General features: G+C 34.0%; 1 protein-coding gene across 3 annotated transcripts in view; it reads left to right on the top strand.

The window, feature by feature from the left end:
• The window catches only part of SRBD1 (S1 RNA binding domain 1), a 274,697-nt gene that overhangs the window by 39,276 nt on the left and 211,376 nt on the right, over nucleotides 1-24,045 (top strand). For all 3 annotated transcript variants that reach the window (XM_023494981.2, XM_023494984.2, XM_023494982.2), the window contains one exon: nucleotides 14,114-14,217. In XM_023494981.2, coding sequence (XP_023350749.1) covers nucleotides 14,114-14,217 — 104 coding nt within the window. The remainder of the gene's footprint in view (nucleotides 1-14,113; nucleotides 14,218-24,045) is intronic.

The raw sequence follows: 24,045 nt of genomic DNA, 5'->3' as shown, positions 1-24,045 counted from the left end.
GAAGATTCACCTTGTGAATTTAGATCTAGCTTATTATGATACTTACTAACTCTGTGAATCTAATGTTTGGAAGAAAATCCCAAATAGGGTCATGAGGAGTACAGAAATCACTGAAAAAGATATTGAATAACCACAAATTTAAGACGGCTACTTAGAGAGCCAGTTGTAGAAATTTTGAAAGGCAGTTTGAAATGCTAGATTGGAAGACAAAGGATTTGGGGCAGGATAGACATATTTATAAAGTTAGCATTTTATTTTGTTATTCAGTCATAGAGATCATCAAATGAAGTAATATGGAGGAAGAAAGCTCAGTACTCTGAGCTTTATTTGAAAAACCAGTAAGAAAAAAAGATAAACAGAAAAGGAGTTTAGAACAAAATAAAAGAGAACGTTGTTATCTGTCTAGCAGAACATCAGAGAGGATTTAAAATGTATAACAACAAATTATCAGATCAAGAAAGTATATATATTATTAGAAGAAATTATATTCATGGATGTTCATTTTTTTCTTTACTTTTTTGTAAATTGTTCTTTGTTCTCTGCTGTGCACCTTATTTACTTTATTCTTTTTTCCTCCTTTCATCCCTCCTACCACCCCCCCCCCCCAAGCTGACTACAGCTAAGAAAAGATATATTTATATACATGTGTAGCTATGTACCTACATACATACACTCACACCCACTCCCTCCCATACATGTACATCTTTCCTATCCCTGCTGCCTGGTTAATTAAATACTGCTCCATAACTTGCCTTGCTATTACTTAGCCCTCCCCCTGATAAGGTTAGTGGCAGGTTTGAAGTTCAGGGAGCCAAATGAAGAGGTTTAGCTTTCCTAGATTCCTCTAGCATTCGGCACAGGGCAGGGAGTTATGGGAACCCCTTCTGGCGGCACAGCTGTCCTTCATAAAGGAATTTATGAACCTGAAAAGTTAGACTGGTAAAAAAGAGTTTATTATTGGCATTGGGAAGTCAACCTTTGCTATGCATAAATAGAAAGACTGAATTCCTTGGTGGCAAGGTCCTGACAGAGAAGTAAAGTTTCTAGCAGAGAAATCCCAACAGAGAGGTATAAATTCTTATTAGGGAAATAGGTGAGGAAGCTAAAGAGAGGCTAAAGCTGAAAGAGAATATCATTTTAGTGGGCAAAGGTTGCTGCTATTCCAGGGAAAGAGAGGTTCCTTGGCATCTTTAATCCTCTGCAAGGATTGAGCCCCAAGTTGGCTAATTTTATAATAGAAGCCTAGGGGGTTACTTTTAGATGGGGACTGGGTGCAGTTTAAGCTGGTATCAGAATAGAAAATCTTGGAATTGAATGAGTGTCTCTGGACTAATTTCCAGTTTCAAAAGGGTTAGAATCTCCAACTCTAAGTAGGAATGGTACTCAACCTGTCCCACCTAAATAAATGAATGAAAACCACTTTATCTTTATTCCCTGGGGCTGGTTTCTCAGAGGAGAGCTTAGCTTTCTCCTCCAAAGTCAGAGAGAAAGAGAAAGAGTTTCAGAGCTCCCCTTGTCACCCCCATCCAAAGATCCCTCCCTTGTCTTCTTTCCTCAGCCCTTGTTTCCCTATCTGCTCATCCCTCCCCTTTTATTTCGTTATAGATTTTGGAGAGTTCTGTACTCTTCATTGTTTAGATGTATTGTTGCCTATTAAACCCATTGTAGATATGAGGAGGTTTTCAGAACTATGAGCCCTCCTCCCTCCTCTAATGCCTCCGTGTCTATTTTTCTTCTGCACCTAATTTATATGTCAGTTATTTTTTTTACCTTGATTCTTCCTATCTTTTTTTTTTAATTACTCTGTTGTTGATGTTAATCTTAAACATATAGTATATATATAGTGTTTTCTGTGTAAAAAAAAACAAAAACCAAAACCCAAATTGTCCATGTTTAAATTGTTTGTTCAATGTTAAGTTCCTTAAAATTGATTTTTCATATTGATGAGGTGTGAGAAATGAGGTTTGAGAGATCCCCCAGCCAATGTTGGTGTCGCAGGCTTTGCAAAAGAATTCCCCACCCAAATGAATACAGGCGAGGTTTGTGGCAAAAAATAGGTTTATAACACTGAGAAGAAACAAATTCCCAGTGGGCCAAATCCTGTTGGGGTTTTTAGCAAAAGTTTGGGGTTTCAGCCTTTGATTATTTATATTGATTGGGCTTTTGTGGTCAGGAGCTAGAGACCAATCTCCAGATTATCTGAGGGACTAATTTTCTTTTTCTTTTTAAAAAGATCCTTAATAATTTTATTTCATTTGCTCTTCAAATTTTGCTATTTTCCTCCCAAACTTTTCCTGCTAGTTCTTTAGTCCGTAACTTCCTATCAACTACTTCCATAGTCCCTAATGTCTCTCTCTCTCTCTCTCTCTCTTTTTAATAATTATAACTTTTTATTGACAGAACCCATGTTTGGGTAATTTTTTACAACGTTATCCCTTGCACTCACTTCTGTTCTGACTTTCCCCCTTCCTCCCTCCACTCCCTCCCCCAGATGGCAATCAGTCCTATACATATTAAATATGTCACAGTATTTCCTAGATAGAATATATGTGTGCAGAACCAAACAGTTCCCTTGTTGCACAGGAAGAATTGGATTCAGAAGGTAAAAATAACCTGGGGGAAAAAAACAAAAATGCAAACAGTTTATATTCATTTGAGGGACTAATTTTCAATTCAATAAAGAGCAGTGATTATGTCCCAGACCAAGATTTCCAGTTGAATTGTAGGAGATTACTATCTGGGGATTCCCTTTAGGAACATGACAGTGGGGCCCCTACCAGAGGTCAGGAGGGATTTGAGATTTTTAGGGTTTCTCTAACCCAGGTCCACCTTTCCTCTCCCCTCCCAAAAAAAAGATCAAGGGGGACACAGTTTATATCAGTAATAATAAAAATATTTATATAATTTCTGTAATATATCTCTTATCTATCATCATATAATAGTGGTATTCTCGGGTCAGAGTGAGAGCTTCCAGTTGCCCCCTTTTTATTCCTTGCCCAGTGTCAGGTCCATCTGTGCTTGACTTCTGTTAGTATTCAGCCCTCTCCTCTATTTCAAAATACCAGTGCTGGAAGGCTTTGTATGGTGTCATTCTAGGTAGATCTTGTTTTTAACACATTATCTTCTCTGTTTCTTCTGCTGATCTGGGCTAGAAAAATGACTTGTGGTTTTTATTCTTGCAGTTCCCTTGGATTGCACAGCTCAGTTTTTGTTGGATAATTGTGGGGGTAGAACTGGACAGTATTGCTTCCGCTTAATCTGCTATCTTTTCTGGTCTCAGCTAGACTGTTCTTCAGAAAACAGATATACAGTCTAGGATTCTTCCTAGAATCCTTTTCAGCTTTTTATATATTTTGCCAGAACTTTTCTTCTTATTGGAATGGTCCAGGACCACCCTTCCTCATGGTACCATTAAATTTTGGAACTGAATAGAGAAGCAGTGGGGAAAGAATGCTGGATCAAGAGTCAAAGGAGTTAGATTCATCCCCTAGCTCTGATACTTAGAATTTATATAATCCAGTTGGTTTTTACACTCCTTTAGCTTTCATTTCCTCATATATAAGCAATTTTATACTCATTGATCTCTGAGATGCTTTGTCGCTCTAAATCTCTGATCTTATTCTATGATCCTAAAGTTATGGAATGTTTGTGTACCAGTGCAATCATCATATTATCTTGACTTCAGCATTCACCCTTGCAAAACCTTGCATTCAAAAATTTTCTTCCTCCCTTCCCCTCCTCCCCCTTCCCTTAGATAGCAAGTAATCCAATATAGATTAAATAGTGCAGTTCTTCTGAACATACTTCTGATGAGGTTAGGCTCCCCTAAAATCCCAGTCAGGCAGCCAATTGATGTTAGTGTCAGGTTCGGCATTCAGGGAACCAAATGAAGAGGTTTGGTTCCCCTAGATTCCTCTAGGATCGGCACAGGGCAGGGAGTTGTGGGAACCCCCTTCTGGCGGCGCAGAGGTCTTTCATAAAGGAATTGATAAACCTGAAAAGCTAGACTGGTAAAAGAAGCTTATTATTGGCATTGGGAAGTCTGCTTTAGCTATATATGACTAGAAAGACTAAATTCCTTGGTGGCAGGGTGTGGCAGAGTTTCTAGCAGAGAAATCCCAACAGAGAGGTATAAAGTCTTGTTAAGGAAATAGGTAAGACAGATAAAGAGAGGCTAAAGCTGAAAGAGAGTATCATTTTAGCGGGCAGAGGGTTGCTGCTATGCCAGGGAGAGAGAAGTTCCTTGGCATGGCATGTTAGGTCCTCTGCAAGGACTGAGTTTAAAATTGACAGTTTTTATAAGGAAATCTGAGACAGAAGTTTCAACTGAATGAGATTCCCTCAATGCTGTAGACCTACTTACTGCCCCCAGACCTAGATGAGACCACCTACTGGGAGTGGTTGAGCCAACAATAGGGGTCAATAGAAATCTAGATCTCCACTTAAATGAGATAACTTCAACTAGTCAAACCAAGAAAAAACATTTTATATTGATTCCCTGGGGCAAGTTTCTCACAGGCAGGGTTCAAGGAGAATCTCTCCTTCAAGGAGCTTTTCAAGTGCTGTACCTCATGGCTCACCCCCAAAGTGAGAGAGAGAGAGAGAGTGTGTGTGTGTGTGTGTGCGTGCGTGTGTGTGTTTGTTTGTGTGTGTTTCGGGGCTCCCCTCATTACTTCTATAATTATCATACTGTACAAGAAAAATCAGGTCAAAAAGGAAAAAGAAATGAGTAAACAACAACAAAAAAAGGTGAAAATGTTGTGGTCCATATTCAGTCCTAGTAGTCCTCTTTCTGGATACAAGTGGCTCACTACATCATAAGTCTATTGGAACTGGCCTGAATCACCTCATTATTGAAAAGAGCCAAGTCCATCACAGTTGATCTTCACATAATCTTGTAATTGCTATGTACAATGTTCTCTTTGCTTCACTTAGCATTAGTACATGTATGTCTTTCTAGATCTCTCTGAAATCATCCTGCTGATTACTTCTTACAGAACAATAATATTCCATTACATTCATATACCATAACTTATTCAGCCATTCCTCAGACGATGGCCATGTGGGTCCTTTTCCCTTTTTTATGATCTCTTTTGGATACAGACCCAGTAGAGACACTGCAGATCAAAGGATATGCATAGTTTATCAATTATTTTGTAAAAAATTCAAACAATTTTTACTTATTTAAATGTTACCCTTACACTATCCCAGAATTTTTGAGGTGAAAAGGGGGATAGGAGAAACTGAACCAAATCTGTGATTTCATTTGTGTGAAATGTGCCCAGTGAGGAATTTTTTTTTTTAACCAATGTATATCAACATCTCTTAAATTTAGTCTTAAAGAATAGCCTGGGAATCCTGAAAATATTAAGTAATTTTCCCATGGGCCCATTCATAGGTGAGACCTTAATCTAAGATTTCGTGATATAGAACCACCTCTTGATTTATTGTGCTGTACCATTTTATAGGTAGAAACATTCATATAGATAGCAATTTGGTAATTCACCCAGGGTTATTCAAATGTGTGTATGTGTGAGTGTGTGTGTGTGTGTGTATATATATATATATATATTTTTTTTTTTTTTTTTCTTCTTTGTTGGTCAGAATCCCATTCAGAATAGCAGTTCCTCTTATTGTTTCCTTATTAAGAATGAAATTAGTATTGATAAAAATAAATAAATTCCTGGAATCTACAAGGCTCACAGATTCATTTGAGTATTTCTGTATTTTCAAAATTTCATTCTTGCAAAGTTTCCATCTGACTTGGACTTAATTCTTCATATAATTTTAGGCAGTAGGATCATATCTAGTCCTTTAAAAATCTGCTTTCATTATTTTCAAAGTACACATCAGACTGTGACTTTCTTTTTCTCTAATAAATTTTAAAATGTTATGGTCATTTCCCTCCCAGTCTCACATCATCCACAAAGAACACACACATACAGATACACACAACCATCCACATACCACAAATTGAAATCAGAATTCCCAAGTCCTTCAGAATTATTTTCTTTGCAGTTTTATTGTTATTGTATAAATTTCTCCTGTGTCTGATCATGTCACTCTGCATCACTTCACAGTACTTTTCCTAGGTTAACTTAAACCATTTTCTTCATTATTTCTATCACTGTAACTATTTCATCTCACATATGCACTTTATATATATATATATATACACACACACACACACACACACATATATACACATTATATATGTATATTAATGAATGCTCTCTTATTTTTGCTATCTCTTAGCATAACTTGTTCAGCCATTCCTCCCTTGATGTATACTTTAAAAATTTCCAGTTCTTTTCACCACAAAAAGAGTTGCTGTAAATATTTTTGTGATCCTTTCCCTCATTTTTTCATCTCTGTAGTATAGATCTCATAGTAGTCTTCATACCTACATTTTACTTATTTATTATAGTAAGGATTGTGGCTAATGTAATATTGAGTTAAAGTTCTTGCTGTTATAGAGTTTATATATAATAGAGGATGTAGGAAAAGTATAGAAACCACTGTAGTACAAAGCAAATTATGAGTATAGAGTACAACTGAGTTCATTCCACCAACATTTATTAGGTGCTGACTCTGTTAAAATTTTAACAATTTTGTCAGTGCCTCAATTGATGAACTTTGTGGCTTACTCAGATACTCAAAACTGAGAGATTAGTCATAATTGTTTTTTTTTAAAAATATTTGTTTCCTTGTATTTTTTTGGCATCTTTACACTTCCCAAAATTTCTTCTATTCTTTGAGTTGTTAGGAATAGGGATTGTTTTAAATTTTTTAAAAATTTAAATAAATTTGTTTGAAATATTTCGGTAGTATTTTTTTCCTATCAGTTATCTGCTTAGGATATTTGTTCTAATTAGGGTATATTTGTTTTAATTAGAGTATATTTAGTCTAATATTGGGATTACCAGTCCAAATTCTATTAATAATTATGTAATAACATAAATAAATAACTAATATTTAGTATTAAAGTTTATAAGACATTTTACATGTAGTTGCAGTTTATCTTGTTGCTCTTACTGTATAATACTATATTGCTTTCCAAATTCGGTGTTTCACCAGTGTCATAATAATATACCTCTTTTCCCATAGCTCCCTTACATTGAGTTTTATTGCTTTAAACATTTTGGGTAATAATAAGTACAAGGTGATATTTCAGAATTGTTTTAATTTGTATTTTGAAAGGTTTTTAGTTAGTAATTACTTTTTTTTTTTTTTATCCTTTGACCATTTATCTATTGGGGGAATAGATATAGAATAGAATTTGATCCTTATAACAATCTTATGAAAATAGGTACTATTATCTCCTTTTTTACATTGAGAGAAACCGAGTTGGAGATGTTATGATTGCCCAGGTCATATAATTAGCAAATACCTTAGGCAGGATTTATTCAGGTCTTTCTGACTTCTGGTTGGATATGTTATCCATTGAAATAAAGAATCAGAATTAATTGTTAGATGTAGATCAAAATTAACAAATTAGGTTTGTGAATAATAGGAAAAATATTTGTAAAGGAACTTATGTGCAATCTTGTTTCTGAAATATTTCTTCCAACTGTTTGAGAGTAAAAAACACCATAAATGGTTGTCTTCAATTCTTTTTCTTAGGATTGACTATAAACATTGCTCAAAACAAGAATTAACGCCATCTTTTCTGGAATGTTAGCTTGCCAATGAAGAGAAGAAATCCAAATCCACATACTGTAAATGTTGTCCTCTTCAGAAATCTACTATCTCAGGTAGAAAATATTTCCATAGGTTGTACGTAACAGACACCCCTTTTCTAATCATTCACACCTGAATTAGATCTTATGGTTTATAGACTTCTTCATTGAGATCTTCAGTATTACAAATGAAATTATTCATGTAAACCTCTTAGAATAATTTTGTGAGGATTTACTGAGGTTATACCTATGTCTACATTGCTCTAATTAAGCGACCACTATAATTCTAGCAGAAAATTGAGAAACTTATTCCCAATGATTTTGAAATTTATCCCATAGTCAGTCAATTCTGCAAATCTCCTTACCTTTTATTCTTTAAGAGCATCCAGAGTTTCTATTTGATTCTTAATATTGATAATTCTAGTCTTTCTAAAAATTTTCCTTTATCATCAAAATTAGTACAGTTTTGCCTCATTTTCTATAGTAACTCCATCATATGTTCAAGTTCCTGTCTGAACACTATACATATCACAATTCTTTTTCTTCCTGTATATCTTCAATAACTTAATTATCTGACTCTGAAATAAGCTTTGAGAAAATATTTTGATCAGTATGGTATTAAATCTGTAAATTTATTTGAGGAGCATTGCCACCAGGATAAGAGTGTGTTGAGGTTCAAAAGGAGGAGTTCTCAAGAGTTTGTGGTTGCAGACCAGTGTGGTAAGATGTCTCAAAAGAATTTGCAGGCTTGAACCCATCTCCAAATCAAGGGGCAAAGTTTATTGTAATTGTAATGCCAATTGAAATGGGCTAAGTTTCAAAAGGATTGAGCAAAGAACCAAGAGAAAGAAGATTAAATTTATAGGATAAAGTTATAAAGAGCTTCATGTTATTTACTAATTTTATGGGAAGAGGATTGAAAATTATGCTAAATCCCATGCTTTATAAAAATTCCCTGAAAGAACTAGGAATGTTTTGCCTGGAGAAATCCATCAATCAGCAAATATTTATTTAGCCCTTACTGTGTGCCAGATACTGTACTAAGTGCAACATTCCAGAGAATGGTCCCTGTTTTCAAGAAGCTCACATTCTTATTGGAAAGACAACATGTAAATATATGTGTATGTGCAAAATATGTACAATATAAATGGAAGGTAATCTTTCAGAAGGAAGGGATGTTGGGGAAAGGGAAAATAGAATGTGGGTTTTGAGTTGAGTAATGTTGCGCTCTTCAGAAATTGACTGTCTCTAGCAGAAAATACTTCCTTAGCTAGTAAACAACAGGCCACTTTTCTGGTCATTTGTATCTTTTGAATTAAATACTTACAAAAGTACCGTTTGAATAAGCATTTTAGAATAATTTTGTAAGGGTTTATTGATAATTGGTCAGAGAAGTTGGGAGTAAGGAAGGAGAGCATTCTACTCATGACAAAGAACCATTGTAAAAGCTAGGAATATTGTATCTTGAGTGGAATAGGAAGAAGATTAGTGTAGTCACATTGGGGGGAGTATTCGAGGGAGGAAGGAAGGGAAGGCAGAAGGAGGGATGGAGGGAAATGGTTTGTAATTTTGTAAATTTGAGTCAATTATCTATATAATTTAGAAATGAGGCCTTTATCAGAAACACTGGCTATAAAAAAATGTTTCCTCAGCTTTCTGCTTTCCTTCTAATTTGGCTGCATCGGTTGTTGTCTTATACAAACTTTTTTAATTTAACATAATCAGAATTACCCATTTTGTATTTTATAATGTTCTCTACTTCTTCTTTGGCCATAAATTCCTTCCTTCTCCATAGATCTGAGAGGTAAACTATCCCTTGTTCTCCTAATTTGCTTATAATTTCATCTTTTATGTATAAATCATGAACCCATTTCCTATCTTGTCATAGGTGTTAGATGTTGATCAATGCAGTAATATGACACTTTTACATATTTTGTAATTATTTGGAATGATATGTCCCTACTTTTTGTCATTATGTAGAAATGCAGTTGGCTTTTAAGAATTAATTTTGTAGCCTGCAACTTTTCTGAAATTTTTACTTATTTCACTTATTATCTTTGCTGAACCCATAGGATTTTGACATGTATAGATGCATAAAATTAGCAACTAAGCATATTTTTATTTCCACTTTACCTATTTTTGTGACTTTACTTTCTTTCATCTTATTATTAACATTTCCAGAATCATGTCAAATAATAGTTGGGATAGTGGGCATCCTCATCTTACTCCCACATTTATTGTAAAATGTGCTAATGTATTTTCCCTCCCATGCGATTTTTGCTTTTGGTTTAAGATAAATGCTTTTTTATGATATTTTTTAAAAGGCTCTCTGATGCCTAACCTTTATAGAGTTTTTAGCATAAATGACATATTTTTATCATGGATTTTTCCTAAATTTGTTGATAATTCAGAGTGAGTGTAAATAGTAGTTGTTTCTGTTTTGGTCTGAACCCTTGAAGGTCTTCCACTTCCAGATTGATTTTTTTTTTTTTTTTTTTTGGACTAAGTAAAGAGGCCGTTCTCTGCCTCATTTTTTAAACTAATCTTAATCACTGAATGGGCATTGCCTCAGACAAAGTGAATCCTGAAAAGGTTCTTAACTTATAAAGGCCAAAGTCTCCCACTCTCTCTAGTCATCCTGATCCATATCTTGTTGGACTCATACAGCTTTAGAAGAAAAAATGAAGCTGTTAACTTTGCACAACCCATACTCACTTAAGTCCAATTCACTTGCAGGCCTGGCATGGTATCACCCCCCCTTGATATCATAGTCCTCTGTAAGAATGAAGAACAAAACAACAATTACCTTCCTCCCTTCCTTTCTCCCCTTTTTCCTTTCTTCTTCTCTCTCATCCCCTCCTTCCTTCCATCATTCCTTCCCCTTCCCTTCCCTTCCCTAGGCATGATGGTGATACCAACTCCCAAATGTAGAATTTGGAATAGACAGCAGATTGCCTTGCTCCACTGAAATTCAGAACTCCAAAACTTGACAGATTGCCAGCCTCAGCTTCCCTGGCAGTAGTGATTATACACATGCACCACCATGTCTAACTTTTATCGGACTAGAGAAGTCAATGTCAAGTGGAAGATCTGACTTCAAATTTTACTTTAGATACTTACTAGTTTTGTGATTTGCTTAGATCACTTAATCTTTACTTTCCCCATTTTTTTCAAATATGAAGTGGGAATAAAAATAATAATTACAGGGTTGGTAGGAGGATCAAATGAGGTAATGTATATAAAACACAACCTTAAAATGTGTATTAGTATGTTGGTCTAATATCTTCTTTAATGCCATGCATGATGTTCTGTATATAATTGCTTAATAAGTTAGTTGAATTGAATTTTGAATTTGAATTGAAGTTTGAATTTAATAAGAAAAAATTTAATAAGCATAACTATAAAATACTTCTCATGGTAATCAGTTGTATAATTCATGTTATGGGGAACATATACTTAGATCACGTGAAAAGGATCTCAGAGTTTTAGTGATCTCTAAGTTTAGTGATCATAAGTCGATTTGTCATCAGCACCAAACAAATTATTGTAATCTTAGGCTTTATCAATGGATGCACAGTGTTTGGAGAATACTACATTGAGTTTGTGTACTCTTGCCTTTTTCAAACCATACCTGTAATGTTGTATTCTTCTCATATTTAAATATTGACAAGATGATATGCATTCAAATTAGGATAAATAGGATGATGAAGGCACTTGAATCCATCCTGTGCAAATGCTGATTAATGGAACTCTGATCATTTTTTCATCTTATCAGTAAAAAAAAATTGTGCAGTGAAGTTAGCTTAATTATTTGAAATCCTGCTTTGTGGAAAGTGGATTAAACTTGTTTTGGCCCCATAGTTCTATTAGGAGCAGTGGGTAAAAGGTGCAGAAAAACATAGCAAGATTTGATGTGAACAAAAGCTTCAAATAATTTGAACTACCTAGAAATGAAATGGGCTGTCCTGTAGATTATTTCTGGTTCACTGGAGGTGTTTGTACAGAGTCTTGAATGACTGCTTTTTAGTGACAGCATAGAAGAAACCACTCTTCTTCAGTTTTGAATTTGATGACTTGGCCTCAGACCTGTTTTCTAATTGAAATTCTTCAAATTGGATAATTTGTCACAAATTTGCCATTTTGATGGTTGGAGTGCCATCTAGTGGTGTAACAAAGTAACAGATTGTTATACCATGATCCTGTTAGCAAGCTGAAAATTTTCTTTGCTGTTTTTTAGCAATACCTTGTGGCTTTTCGAACCTTGCCTTTATTGCCTTTTTGACTTTTTGCTTTTTACTTGAATTTTATCTTGTGTTTTAAAATTTTCCATTTTATCTTCCTATTGAAACAATATTTTAGTACTTTCAGTACATTTCAACAGTATTGAAAAAGTTCTTTGAGGGTAGAGGTTGTGTTTGTGTCATTTAAAATGTCTAGCACAGTACTCCGTATCCTAGTAAAGACTTAATAAATATTTGTTCATGAACATCGTTTTTCCTTCATATTGCCCTGTTTTGCTGTATAAAAACATAATGAAAATTTTTACAATGCTTTCTTTTCTTTTTTTAAAGTTTTATTTATTTCTATTAAAGTTTTTATTTTCAAAATGTGCATGGATAATTTTTCAACATTGACCTTTGCAAAACTTTTGTATTCCAGATTTCCTCTTCCTTCCCTCTTACCCCCTCCCTTAGATGGCAAGTAATCCAATATATATTAAATCTTATACAATTATATAATTGCTACAATTCTGTTTGGAGTTTATACTGTACTTATCACAGTATAGTCAAAGTATGTAAAATTATTTGTTCCATGAAATTTTACTTGATAACTTCTATTTTGAAACACAGTATTTCCTAGTGAGTTTTTAGTGAAACACAGATCTATAATTATAATATCAGAATTGTTTGAAGAGTTTTAATCTATATTTAATTTCTTGTTTTTTCCTGGACATTTTCTTTAAAAAATTACATTTTAATGTGATATTTAAGAATAAACCTGAACAGTTTTGATTAGTTAAAAGCTGAATTTTCAATATTTCCTTGGCAGTCATTATACCTAGTGCTTTAATATTTCACATACAATTTTTATTACAAGCTTGGTTGTTCAAGGATGTGTCAGGCCTGATATGTCAGGAAGGCTGTTTAATATAAATGAGTTCTCTGGCCTGAAGGCACTTTAAACCCCTGTATTTAACATATGTGACATGTCTGAGTTAGCTAGCGATTGAATTAAAGTTCCTGATTGATACCGGATGCTAAATATTGACAGTGCACAGGGGTGGGAAAATAAAATACTTCTAGAATATCAACTTTTAATACATTTTTGTGCATGTGGGAGGGGGTGTGTGAAAGAGATTTGGGTAGAAAGTTTTTGAATTTCCATTGAGTGCTGTTTCTCAGTTTCCAATGTTTAAGAAGGACTTTTTAAACATTTTAAATTCTTAGTTCATTTATAAAATGTAATGAGAATTTGTTTCATATTTGTGGGCTTTTCCTGGTTTTTGACTATTACAAAAGTAAAACTTTTACCTCTCTTTTCCAATCTTTTTTTTCCAAATGTTTTGAATAGTTTTTTAAATTGGCTATTTCTGTTGGGTATTATATTAGGTTATTGTATGGAGATGGAAGATATAAGGATCTTTATCTTTTTGGAATATTGTAATCTGGTTTTGTGTATAAACTTTTCAAAATATATAGTTGAATGCACAAGAGGAGAATTTTTTATATAGTAAAGCCTTAATATTTTGGGGGATTATCAGTATAAATTAAGAAACATTCTGAATATAGACAAGAAATCCTTGTTTAATATTTTCAGATACTCATAGTAACTTTTTTGGTAATAACTTGAATTTGCTAACAAAATATTTGCTTGCTAGAAGTTCTCAATGAATCTATTTAAATTTAACAGTTAAACATAATTTTTAAAGTGCATGAAAAAATGTTATAAGTAAATGCATGCTTCAGATGAGTTTAAGAAAAAGAATGTATTTCAAATTTTAAGCATTTCATATACATTGTTATTTTCTTAGTAAATACTTTTGTATAGTTTTGGAAAATATAAAATTCATTTTAAATCCTGTCATGCTGATAAATTTGAATTTTGTTATAATTCTAAATGAGTGGGATCTAAATTTTATATAGAAATTTATTTTATATGCATGCCACTTTATCATAAACCAACTATTAAATATAATAAAAATTACTAATTGTAAAATTATGGTATGACTAGTACTTTGTTCATTTAATAATGCTTATTGATGGATTACTGAAATCCATTTTGAGAAAAAGAAGTAGAACTTAGTTATTTTCCAAATGACTGACCTGCTTTGTAGTAGAATGTTAGACAGTCCCTTTCATAAATGTTGACTTAATAAGTTTATCCTTTATATATTTTGTATGTCATCTGTCTTTGCCTTTTATGTTTACACTCAGATTCTGGCCATTAACCGAGGGGAAAATTTGAAGATCCTGACAGTGAAGGTCAACATTCCTGATAGTGTGAAGAATGAATTCTGTAGCTGGTGTGTCCAGAACAGGTCTGTCTGCTGATTTTTATGACCTTCTCACACTCTCTCCTTTTTAGCACCATCATGTAAAATAACTTAGGGATCTTAATGCTTTGAGGCATTGTTTGAACCAAAACTTAAATTTAAAACTATGTAACATAAGTGTCTGAATGATTCAATATAGTTTTTCCTTTTTGAAATTTTGACTGTATAGATGTTTCGATCATTTTTCTTTAATGACAGAGTTCTAAACTAGTAATTAGCATTACTATTGTGTGTGTGTATGTGTGATTTTTATATTTTAAGTTACATACATGGGGATAGGCATGTTTGTACTGTTTATTAAGGTACATTTGTGTGAGATAATAATCAATCAGTAAATGTTTATTAAATGCCTACTGTGGGCCAAAAATGTGCAATGTATTGGAGATTCAAAAAGAAAGAATAATGGAGAACATTGGTATGATTGATGGAAGAATAAATTATTTTATTAATAGAGTATACAACAAACTACCTGGATAGGAATGAGGTTGAGAAATTTGGGAAACAAAGCATAAACTTGCTTCAGAAGTGTGAGATAGTAGTGATTGAGGATTTCAGTCATCTGGAAAATGATTTCAATTCAGCAAGCATTTATGAAGCTTCAGCTATGTGTTAGGTGCAGAACTAATTATTAGATAGAATGATTACAATAAATCAATCTTAACCATTAGAGAAGAATTCACTTAGGAGGATGCTCTAGTAATTCAAGGACAAGGCCATCAGCCTGATGGATAATAATTTTGTTAATGGAAAGGAGGAGAATGAAATGTAGATGTAGAATTGAATGGTCTGGGCAACTGATTGGTTATAAAGTAAGGGAACATAAAGACCATAGGTTTCCTCCTATTTGTAACCCTGCATGACTGAAAGAATGTTGATTTTTTTGGGTGGGGGGGAAGAAATTTGGAAATTAGGAAAAAGGGTAGTTCTGGAGGAATGATTAGAAATTTTGTTTTGAAAATTTTGACTTTGATATGTATGCAGATGATAATATGGAGCTGAAATTTAGAGTGATGAAGCTAGGTGTGTGAATTTAGGAGTAATCTACATCTAAATGACAAATGAAACAAAGAACATGGTAGTCAGATTTATTCCCCTGCTTAATAAATTCTAGTTTCTCCTAATTGCCTCTATCATCAACTACAATTTTTTTTCTGTTTGGCATTAAAGCTTTTCACAGTGTGACTGTGGCTTCCTTTTCAGGTTCCCTTCTGGCACTTTATGATCCAGCCAAAACTAGCTTTCTTGATAGTCCTCACATTAAACATTTTGTCTCTTGTCTCTAGGTCTATCCACAAACTATTTCTTATGCTTAAAAGAGGTATGCTAGAGGCAGAGGAAAGTGCAATGGATAAGAAATCAGGAATTCAAGAAGACTTGAGTTCAGATTCTACTTCAGACTCTTGTTATTTCTTTCTCCTGGGCAGATCACCTCTCTCACTTTCATGAAACTTTCTCATCTTCAAAATAAGAAGAATTTTAGTACTTTCCTCATATGATTATTGTGAGACTGCAGAGAGTTAATATACATTAAAAATATATAAAAATGTATTTATGTAAAAAACTTTATTAACTTTTGAGTAGGGTAGCTAGGTGGATAAATAACTAGGCCTTAAAGTCAGACACTTATTTTCTGTGTCACTTCTTGCCTACTGAAACAAGTCACTTAACCCTATTTGCCCCAGTTTCCTCATTTGTAAAATGTGCTGGAGAAGGAAATAGTAAATCTCTCTAGTATCTTTGCCAAGAAAACTCAAGTAGGTTTTGGTCGTGGAAAGTTGGACATGACTGGAAAATGACTGAATAATAAATAGAAATAGAAAAGGTCAATGGTAGCTATGAATTCATATTTGGCATTTGTGAAGGGATAACCTGGGATTAAAACACTTCCTAGGTGTGTGACTCTGGGCAAGTCACTTAACCCCAATTGCCTCGGGGGGAGGGGGGAAGAACTTTTAGTTTGGATGGTAGTAGGGAGAGAATGAACAGAATCAGGACCTCTGCTGTAGTTATTACAGATGATTTCTTGACTTACTTTAATGATAACTTCTTTCTTCAAAGTTTGAAGGAATCTACAAAAGGAAATTCTGTTCAGGAAATGAGATTACATTGCAGATTCATGCCCTGCTAGAGTTTGTGACAAAGGACAAAGGACTTGAAGGACAGAAATATCATCTCCCTTAATTTGAAGAGAAAATAAATTTTTAAAGGTTCCGGTGAAGAATGGATTTAAATTCTATAGTGTAAGTCTATCAAGAGAATCTACTATAAAAAGTGAGAAACTACTATAAGAAGTTAAAGGGTAAAATTGTCACAATAAGAAAAGAAACTAATTTTGTGGAAGAAAAACAGGAATTGTGTGAAAAGACTCATATGAATGCATAGTGAACTCCCCAAACCAACATATATTTTTCAAAGCTGTATAGTTGATTTTTGTTCAAGTAGGTTTCCCATGTACTTGCTGCAGCAAGAACCTAAAAATCACACCAGATTCAAAAATGATTCAGAAAGGCAATGATTGGGGGATGGAGCCAAGATGGCAGAGAGCAGACAAAACTTTCTGTGACCTCCTCTGACCTTCTCGCAAACCAACAGTAGATGAAGCCTCTAAACTGGTTTTGGAGTCACAGAACCCACAAATATATGGAGTATAACACTCCCAGAAGAAGATACCTTGGAAGAACTTCAGAAAAGGTCTGTTTCAAACAGGCAGGAGTTAGTCTGCTGAGCCCAGACTGCAGCACAGAAAGACTGAGGCAAGGAGCTGGGGTGGGGAGTCAAAGCGTTGCAGTTCCATGCAGCTGGGAATCATCTGCGAGCCTCTTAGACTACTCTGTCCTGGTTGCAATCAGGTGTTTTGGTAGATTTGCTGCTAAAGGCAAATTGTAAACCACTGAGCCCCTGAAGAATGTAGGACCTAGTAGTGATACCAAGCACTGGAAATCAATCAGCAGAACCTGCCCCAGGGCAAATTAAAGCAGCTGTCCCTTCTTTGCATTGAACAGATCTCAAGTCTTAAAAAAATGTATAAAAAACCACAAAGAATTCTCAGCTTTTATGGAGAGAGAGAACAGACCTCAAATCTTGAGGTTCCTAAAGGCAAAGCAACTCCAGATGAAGCCCCAAAAGGAGATATAAGCTGATCCCCATTTCATAAGGTTTTCTTGGAAGATTGCATAAAGGATCTTAAAAGACAGAAGAAAAATGGGGGAATAAAATGAGATCATTGCAAGAAGGAATGGAAAAATCATAATGCTCTACAAAAGCTAAAAAAGATAACTGAAGAAAACAATACTAAAAATTAGAATCAAACAAATGGAAGTGAATGACTCAATGAGATTCTAAAAAACTAGTCAAACAAAACCAAAAAAAAAAAAATGAAAAAATAGAAGAAAATATGAAATACCTCCTAGGAAAAACAACTGACCTTGTTGGAAAATAGATATGAGAGACAACCTAAGGATTATTGGACTTCCTAAAAGCCATGAAAAAAAGAACCTAGACATTATCTTACAGGAAATCATAGAAGAAAACTGCTCTGATATTTAGAATCAGAAGGTAAAATAGCTATTGAAAAGGTGTACTGATCACCTCCTGAACGAGACCCCAAAATTAAAATCCCAAGGAATATTGTAGTTAAATTTCAGAACTATTGTACCAAGGAAAAGATATTGCAAGCAACCAGGAAGAAGCAATTGAAATCCCGAGGAGTCACAATTAGGATTACCCAAGACTTATCAACTTCCACCTTAAAGGATCGAAAGGCCTGGAATCTGATATTCCAAAAGGCAAAGGAACTTGGATTACAGCCAAGAATAAGCTATACAGTTAAAATGAGCATTATTTTTCTGGGAGGAAGATGATATAGGTGAATTTCATCTATTTCTAATGAAAAGACCAGAACTGAACAAAAAATTTGATCTCCAAACACAGAACTCAAGAGAAACATAAAAAGGCAAAAAGGAAAGAACTCTAAAGAATATGTTTAGTATTGATATTGCTTCATTATCTAGGTTACCCTTTAATAAAATATAGTTTCCTTCCTTATCTCTTTTAATTAGATCTCACTTTGCTTTTGCTTGATCTGAGATCAGGATTCTGACCCCTGCTTTTTTTTTTTTTTCACCCTAGAAAAGGAAGCAATGTCAATGTTAAACATATGCACCAAGTGGTATAGCATCCAAATTCTTAGAGGGGAAGTCAAGAGAGAAGCAAGAAGAAATAGACAGCAAAACTATATTAGTGGGAGATCTCAACCTTGCTCTCTCAGAACTAGATAAATCGCACCACAAAATAAATAAGAAAGAAGTTAAGGAGGTAAACAAAATGTTAGAAAAGTTAGGTATGATAGAACTTTGGAGAAAATTGAATGGAGACAGAAAGGAGTTTACTTTTTTCTCAGCAGTTCATGAAATTTATACAAAAATTGACCAAGTGTTAAGGCATAAAAACCTCAAAATCAAAGACAGAAATCAGATCATAATGAAATAAAAATCACATGCACTATAAAACCAGGAGAAAATACACCAAAAATTAATTGGAAGTTAAATAATCTAATCCTAAAGAATGAATGGATGAAACAGGAAATCAATAATTTCACCCAAGAAAATCACAATAATGAGACATCATACCAAAATTTGTGGGATACAGCCAAAGCAGATTATAAGCGGAAATATTATATCTCTAGATGATTACTTGTATAAAATAAAGAGAAGATCAATGAATTGGGCATACAAATAAAAAAACTAGAAAAGGAACAAATTTAAAATCCTCAATTAAATACTGAATTTGAATTTCTGAAAATAAAAGGGGAAATTAAAATTGAAAATAAGAAATTATTGAATTAATAAATTAAGAGTTGGCTTTGTGAAAAAAACCAACAAAATAGATAAACCTTTAGTTAATTTGATTAAAAAAGGAAAGAAGAAAATCAAATTGTTAGTCTTAAAAATGAAAAGGGAGAACTTTCCACCAATGAAGAGGAAGTTAGAGCAATAATTAGCAACTATATGTCAATAAATTGGATAATATAAGTGAAATGGAGGAATACATACAAAAATATAGATTGCCCAGATTAACAGAAGAGGAAATAAATTGTTTAAATATTCCCATTTTAGAAAAAGAAACAAAACAAACTATTAATCAACTCCCTAAGAAAAAATCTCCAGGACCAGATGTGAATTCTACCACACATTCAAAGAACAATTAATTCCAATACTATATAAACTATTTGAAAAATTAGGGGAAAAAGGAGTCCCACCAAATTCCTTTTATGACACAGATATTTTGCTGAAAGCTAAATCGGGTAGAGTGACAACAAAGAAAAGATTTTTGTATCAATGTTCATTAGGGAAATTAGTCTATAATAGTCTAAATATATAGGGAATATAGTATATATATAAAAAGATTTTATATATGTATTTTATTTTATTATAGCTTTTTATTTACAAAACATATGCATGGGTAATTTTTCAACATTGACCCTTGCAAAACCTTCTGTTCCAAATTTTCCCCTCCTTCTTTCCACCTCCTCCTCTAGCACTGGCAGTCAGTCAAATACATGATAAATATGTTAAAATATATGTTAAATCCAATATATGTATATATATTTATATAGTTATCTTGCTGCACAAGAAAAATTGGATTTAGAAAGAAAAAACCTGAGAAGGAAAACAAAAATGCAAGCATACAATAACAAAGAATGAAAATGCTATGTTGTGGTCAATACTCAGTTCCTGCAGTCTTCTGTCTGGGTGTAGATGGCTCTCTTCATCACTGAACAATTTTAACTGGTGTGAATCATCTCATTGTTGAAGAGAGCCATGGCCATCAGAAATGATCATCATATAGTCTTGTTGTTGTCATATATAATGATTTCCTGGTTCTGCTCATTTCACTTAGCATCAATTCATGTAAGTCTCTCCAACCCTCTCTGTATTCTTCCTGTTGGTCATTTCTTACAGAACAATAATATTTTATAACATTTATATACCATAATTTATTCAGCCATTGTGCAATTGATAGGCATCCATTCAGTTTCCAGTTTCTAGCCAGTACAAAAAGGGTTGCCACAAACATTTTTGTACGTGTGAGTCCCTTTCCTTCCTTTAACATCTTTTTGCGATATAAACCCAGTAGTAATACTATTGGGTCAAAGGGTATGATGCAAAAATCTTAAATAAAACATTAGCAATGAGATTACAAAAAGTCATCCCCTGGATAATACATTTTGACCAAGAAGGATTTATACTAGGAATGCTGGACTGGTTCAATATTAGGAAAACTTATCAGCATAATCAACTATATCAATAACCAAACTAACAAAAATCATGTGATTATCTCAATGGATGCAGAAAAAGCATTTGATAAAATCCAACACCCATTCCTATTAAAAACACTAAAGAATATAGGAATAAATGGACTTTTCCTTAAAATGATCAGTAACATCTATTTAAAACCATCAGCAAGCATCATATGTAATGAGGATAAACTAGAACCATTCCCAATAAGATCAGGAGTGAAACAAGGCTGCCCACTATTACCATTGCTATTCAGTATTGTATTAGAAATGTTAGCTTTGGCAATAAGGAAAGAAAAAGAGATTAAAGGAATTAGAGTAGTTCATGAGGAAACCATATTATCACTCATTGCAGACGATTAGAGTACTACTAGAAACAATTCACAACTTTAGCAAAGTTGCAGGATACAAAATAAATTCACATAAATCATCCAATTTTTATATATTACCAACAAAGTTCAGCAGCAAGAGATACAAAAACAAATTCTGTTCAGAGTAACTGTCAATAATATAAAATATTTGAGAATCAATCTGCTAAGGGAGAGTCAGGAACTATATGAACACAACTACAAAACACTTTCCATACAAATAAAAGTCAGATCTAATCAGTTGGAAAAATATCAAATACTCATGGGAAGGCCAAGCAAATATAATAAAAAATGACAATACTACCTAAATTAATCTACTTATTTAGTGCCATACCAATCAAACTCCCAAGAAATTATTTTACAGATCTAGAAAATAGTTCATCTGGAAAAACAAAAGATTAAATATTTCAAGGGAATTAATGGAAAGAAAATGCTAATGAAGGTGTCCCAGTATGCCAGACCTAAAACTATATTATAAAGCAGCCAGACCTAAAACTATATTATAAAGCAGCGGTCATCAAAACCATTTGATACTAGCTAAGAAATAGAGTATCAATCCGTGTAATATGTTAGGATCACAGGACAAAATAGACAGTAACTTTGGCAATCTAGTGTTTGACAAACCCAGACCCCAGTTTTGGGGATAAGAACTCACTATTTGACAAAAACTGCTGGGAAAATTGGAAACTAATATGGAAGAATTTAGGGCTTGGCCTACACCTAACACCACATACCAAGATAAGATCTAAGTGGGTTCATGATTTAGACATAAAGAGTGATATTATAAGCAAATTCTATCCTAGAATATAGGATATCTTATCTCTCAGATCTGTGGAGAAGGAAGGAATTTGTGTCCGAAGAAGAACTAGAACTCATAATTGATCACCAGATAGATAATTTTAATTAAGTTAAAAAGGTTTTGTACAAACAAAACTAATGCAGACAAGATTAGAAGGGAAGCAATATATTGGGAAATCATTTTTACACTTAAGAGTTCTGATAAAGATCTCATTTCTAAAATATATAGAGAATTGATTCAAATTAAGACAACTCTGAGATACTACTACACACCTCAAATTGGCTAAGATGACAGGAAAAGACAAGGACAAATGTTGGAGGTGATGTGGGAAAACTGGGACAGTAATACATTGTTGGTGGAGTTGTGAATAGATCCAGCTATTCTGGAGAGCAATTTGGAACTATGTTCAAAATGTTATCCAACTTTGTATCCCCTTTCACCCAGTAGTGTTTCTATTGGGCCTATATCCCAAAGAGATCTTAGAGGAAAGAAAGGGACGCACATGTGCAAAAATGTTTGTGGCAGCCCTTTTTGTAGTGGAAAGAAAATGGAAACATAAATTGGAAAATGGCTGAATAAGTTATGGTATGTGAATGTTATGGAATATTATTGTTCTGTAAGAAATGATCAAGAGGATGATTTCAGAGGCCTGGAGAGACTTACAAGAATTGATGCTGAGTGAAATGAGCAGAACCCGGAGATCATTGTACACAACATCATCAGTATTATATGACTGTCAATTCTGATGAACATGATTCTTTCCAACAATGAGATGATTCATGTCAGTTCCAATGATCTTGTGATGAAGAGAGCCATTTACACTCAGAGGACTGTAGGAACTGAATGTGGATCACAATATAACATTCTTACTCTTTTTGTTGTTTGCTTGCTTTTTGTTTTTTTACTCATTTACTTTCTTTTTTTATCTGATTTCTCTTGTGCAGCAAGAGAATTGTATAACTATGTTTATATATATATTGGATTTGACATTTATTTTAACATGTTTAACATAAAAAAAAAAAAGAAATGCAATGACTTCTTGCAATCCAGAAGCAATAGAAAAAGGAGCTACCAGCCAAGCCAGTGCAACCAAATAAGCTAAAATTCTCCCAGCACCACCAGAACCATGTGTTACCTGTAAGAATCTATATCTGGAAGGAGCAAGAACAGAGACCTCCCCTGAAAAAGCCCCAGGGTAGTCAGAAACCTATGTGATGGATCTTGGAAAGGACTGGGAACATACTGGTCTGTGCATATACTCTTATTAGGACATCTCAGGACTCCATTGTGTCAGGCAATTTGTTATGGGATTCCATGGTAGGTGTAGAAGATCTAGAACTCAGCTTCTAAGGTCTGGAGGAAGAGGACTAAGCATGGAATGTGGAGGTCAATGCAGAAGCTCAGTTTAATACAAGAGCTGATCCTGTCATGGGCCCATGATTGTACAAACGGTTAATTTCTTATTTTACTCATGGTTTTTACTTAGATAAGTTTTGAAGTAGATAATTTTGTTAAAACCTCTTGGATCAGAATTTTGACATACTTCAAATAACTGGCAGATGTGATAATTATTGCTTTCAGTAATATTTGAAAGGTCATCAGAAATAGGAGAATTTGTGCAAAATAGGACAAAATCAAATGTTACATTTTTTAGAAAACTCTACTCATCTATATCTCCTGTCACATAACTCCAATTGCCTCTTTGATATTTCAACTTGGATATCCCATGAGCATGTTAAATTCATTGTGTTTGAATGGAACCCATTATCTTTCCCCGAAAACCTCTACCCACAAAAATCTTGCCTGTTACTTTCAAGGACACTATCTCCTGATCTAGTTCCCCAGACTTGAATCTACACAGAATCCTTCCTATCTTTCACTGCCACATCCAATCATTTGGCAAGGCCTCTTGAATATGTGCTAGTTCTTTCTCATCTAAGGCTGCATCTTGGCAGCTCAGATGGGTTTGGTGTCCTTCATCAGCAGAGGTTCCCTCAATCTTCCAGTTGAGATGTACCTCTTGCAGTTTCCCACACTTTTAGGGATTTGAAAATTCTTGTAGCTGGGGCAATGGTTACCTCCCACTCTAGCCCGTCCCCACGGCTTGATTTTTACTGTTCCTACAGAATTAGCCTGGTGGTGTTTATACTTCACAGGGATCACAACTCCTATCTGGTGTCTTCTGATCTGAGATTGCTCCCAGAGGTCTACTATTCTGTTGTTTTTATTGGTCCATATTCACCCTGAGGTTCTGTTTTCTCTTTTCAGGGGGTATCTGGAGAACATGGAATTTCCTGCTCTTCTCTGCCATCTTCCTAGAATCCTTTGTTGTTTACCCTTTAAGTAATTTT

Source organism: Sarcophilus harrisii, chromosome 2 (assembly GCF_902635505.1).
Source record: "Sarcophilus harrisii chromosome 2, mSarHar1.11, whole genome shotgun sequence".
NCBI lineage: Eukaryota > Metazoa > Chordata > Mammalia > Dasyuromorphia > Dasyuridae > Sarcophilus > Sarcophilus harrisii.
Note: the sequence above shows the minus strand (reverse complement) of the source record. Positions and strands in the feature narration are given on the sequence as shown.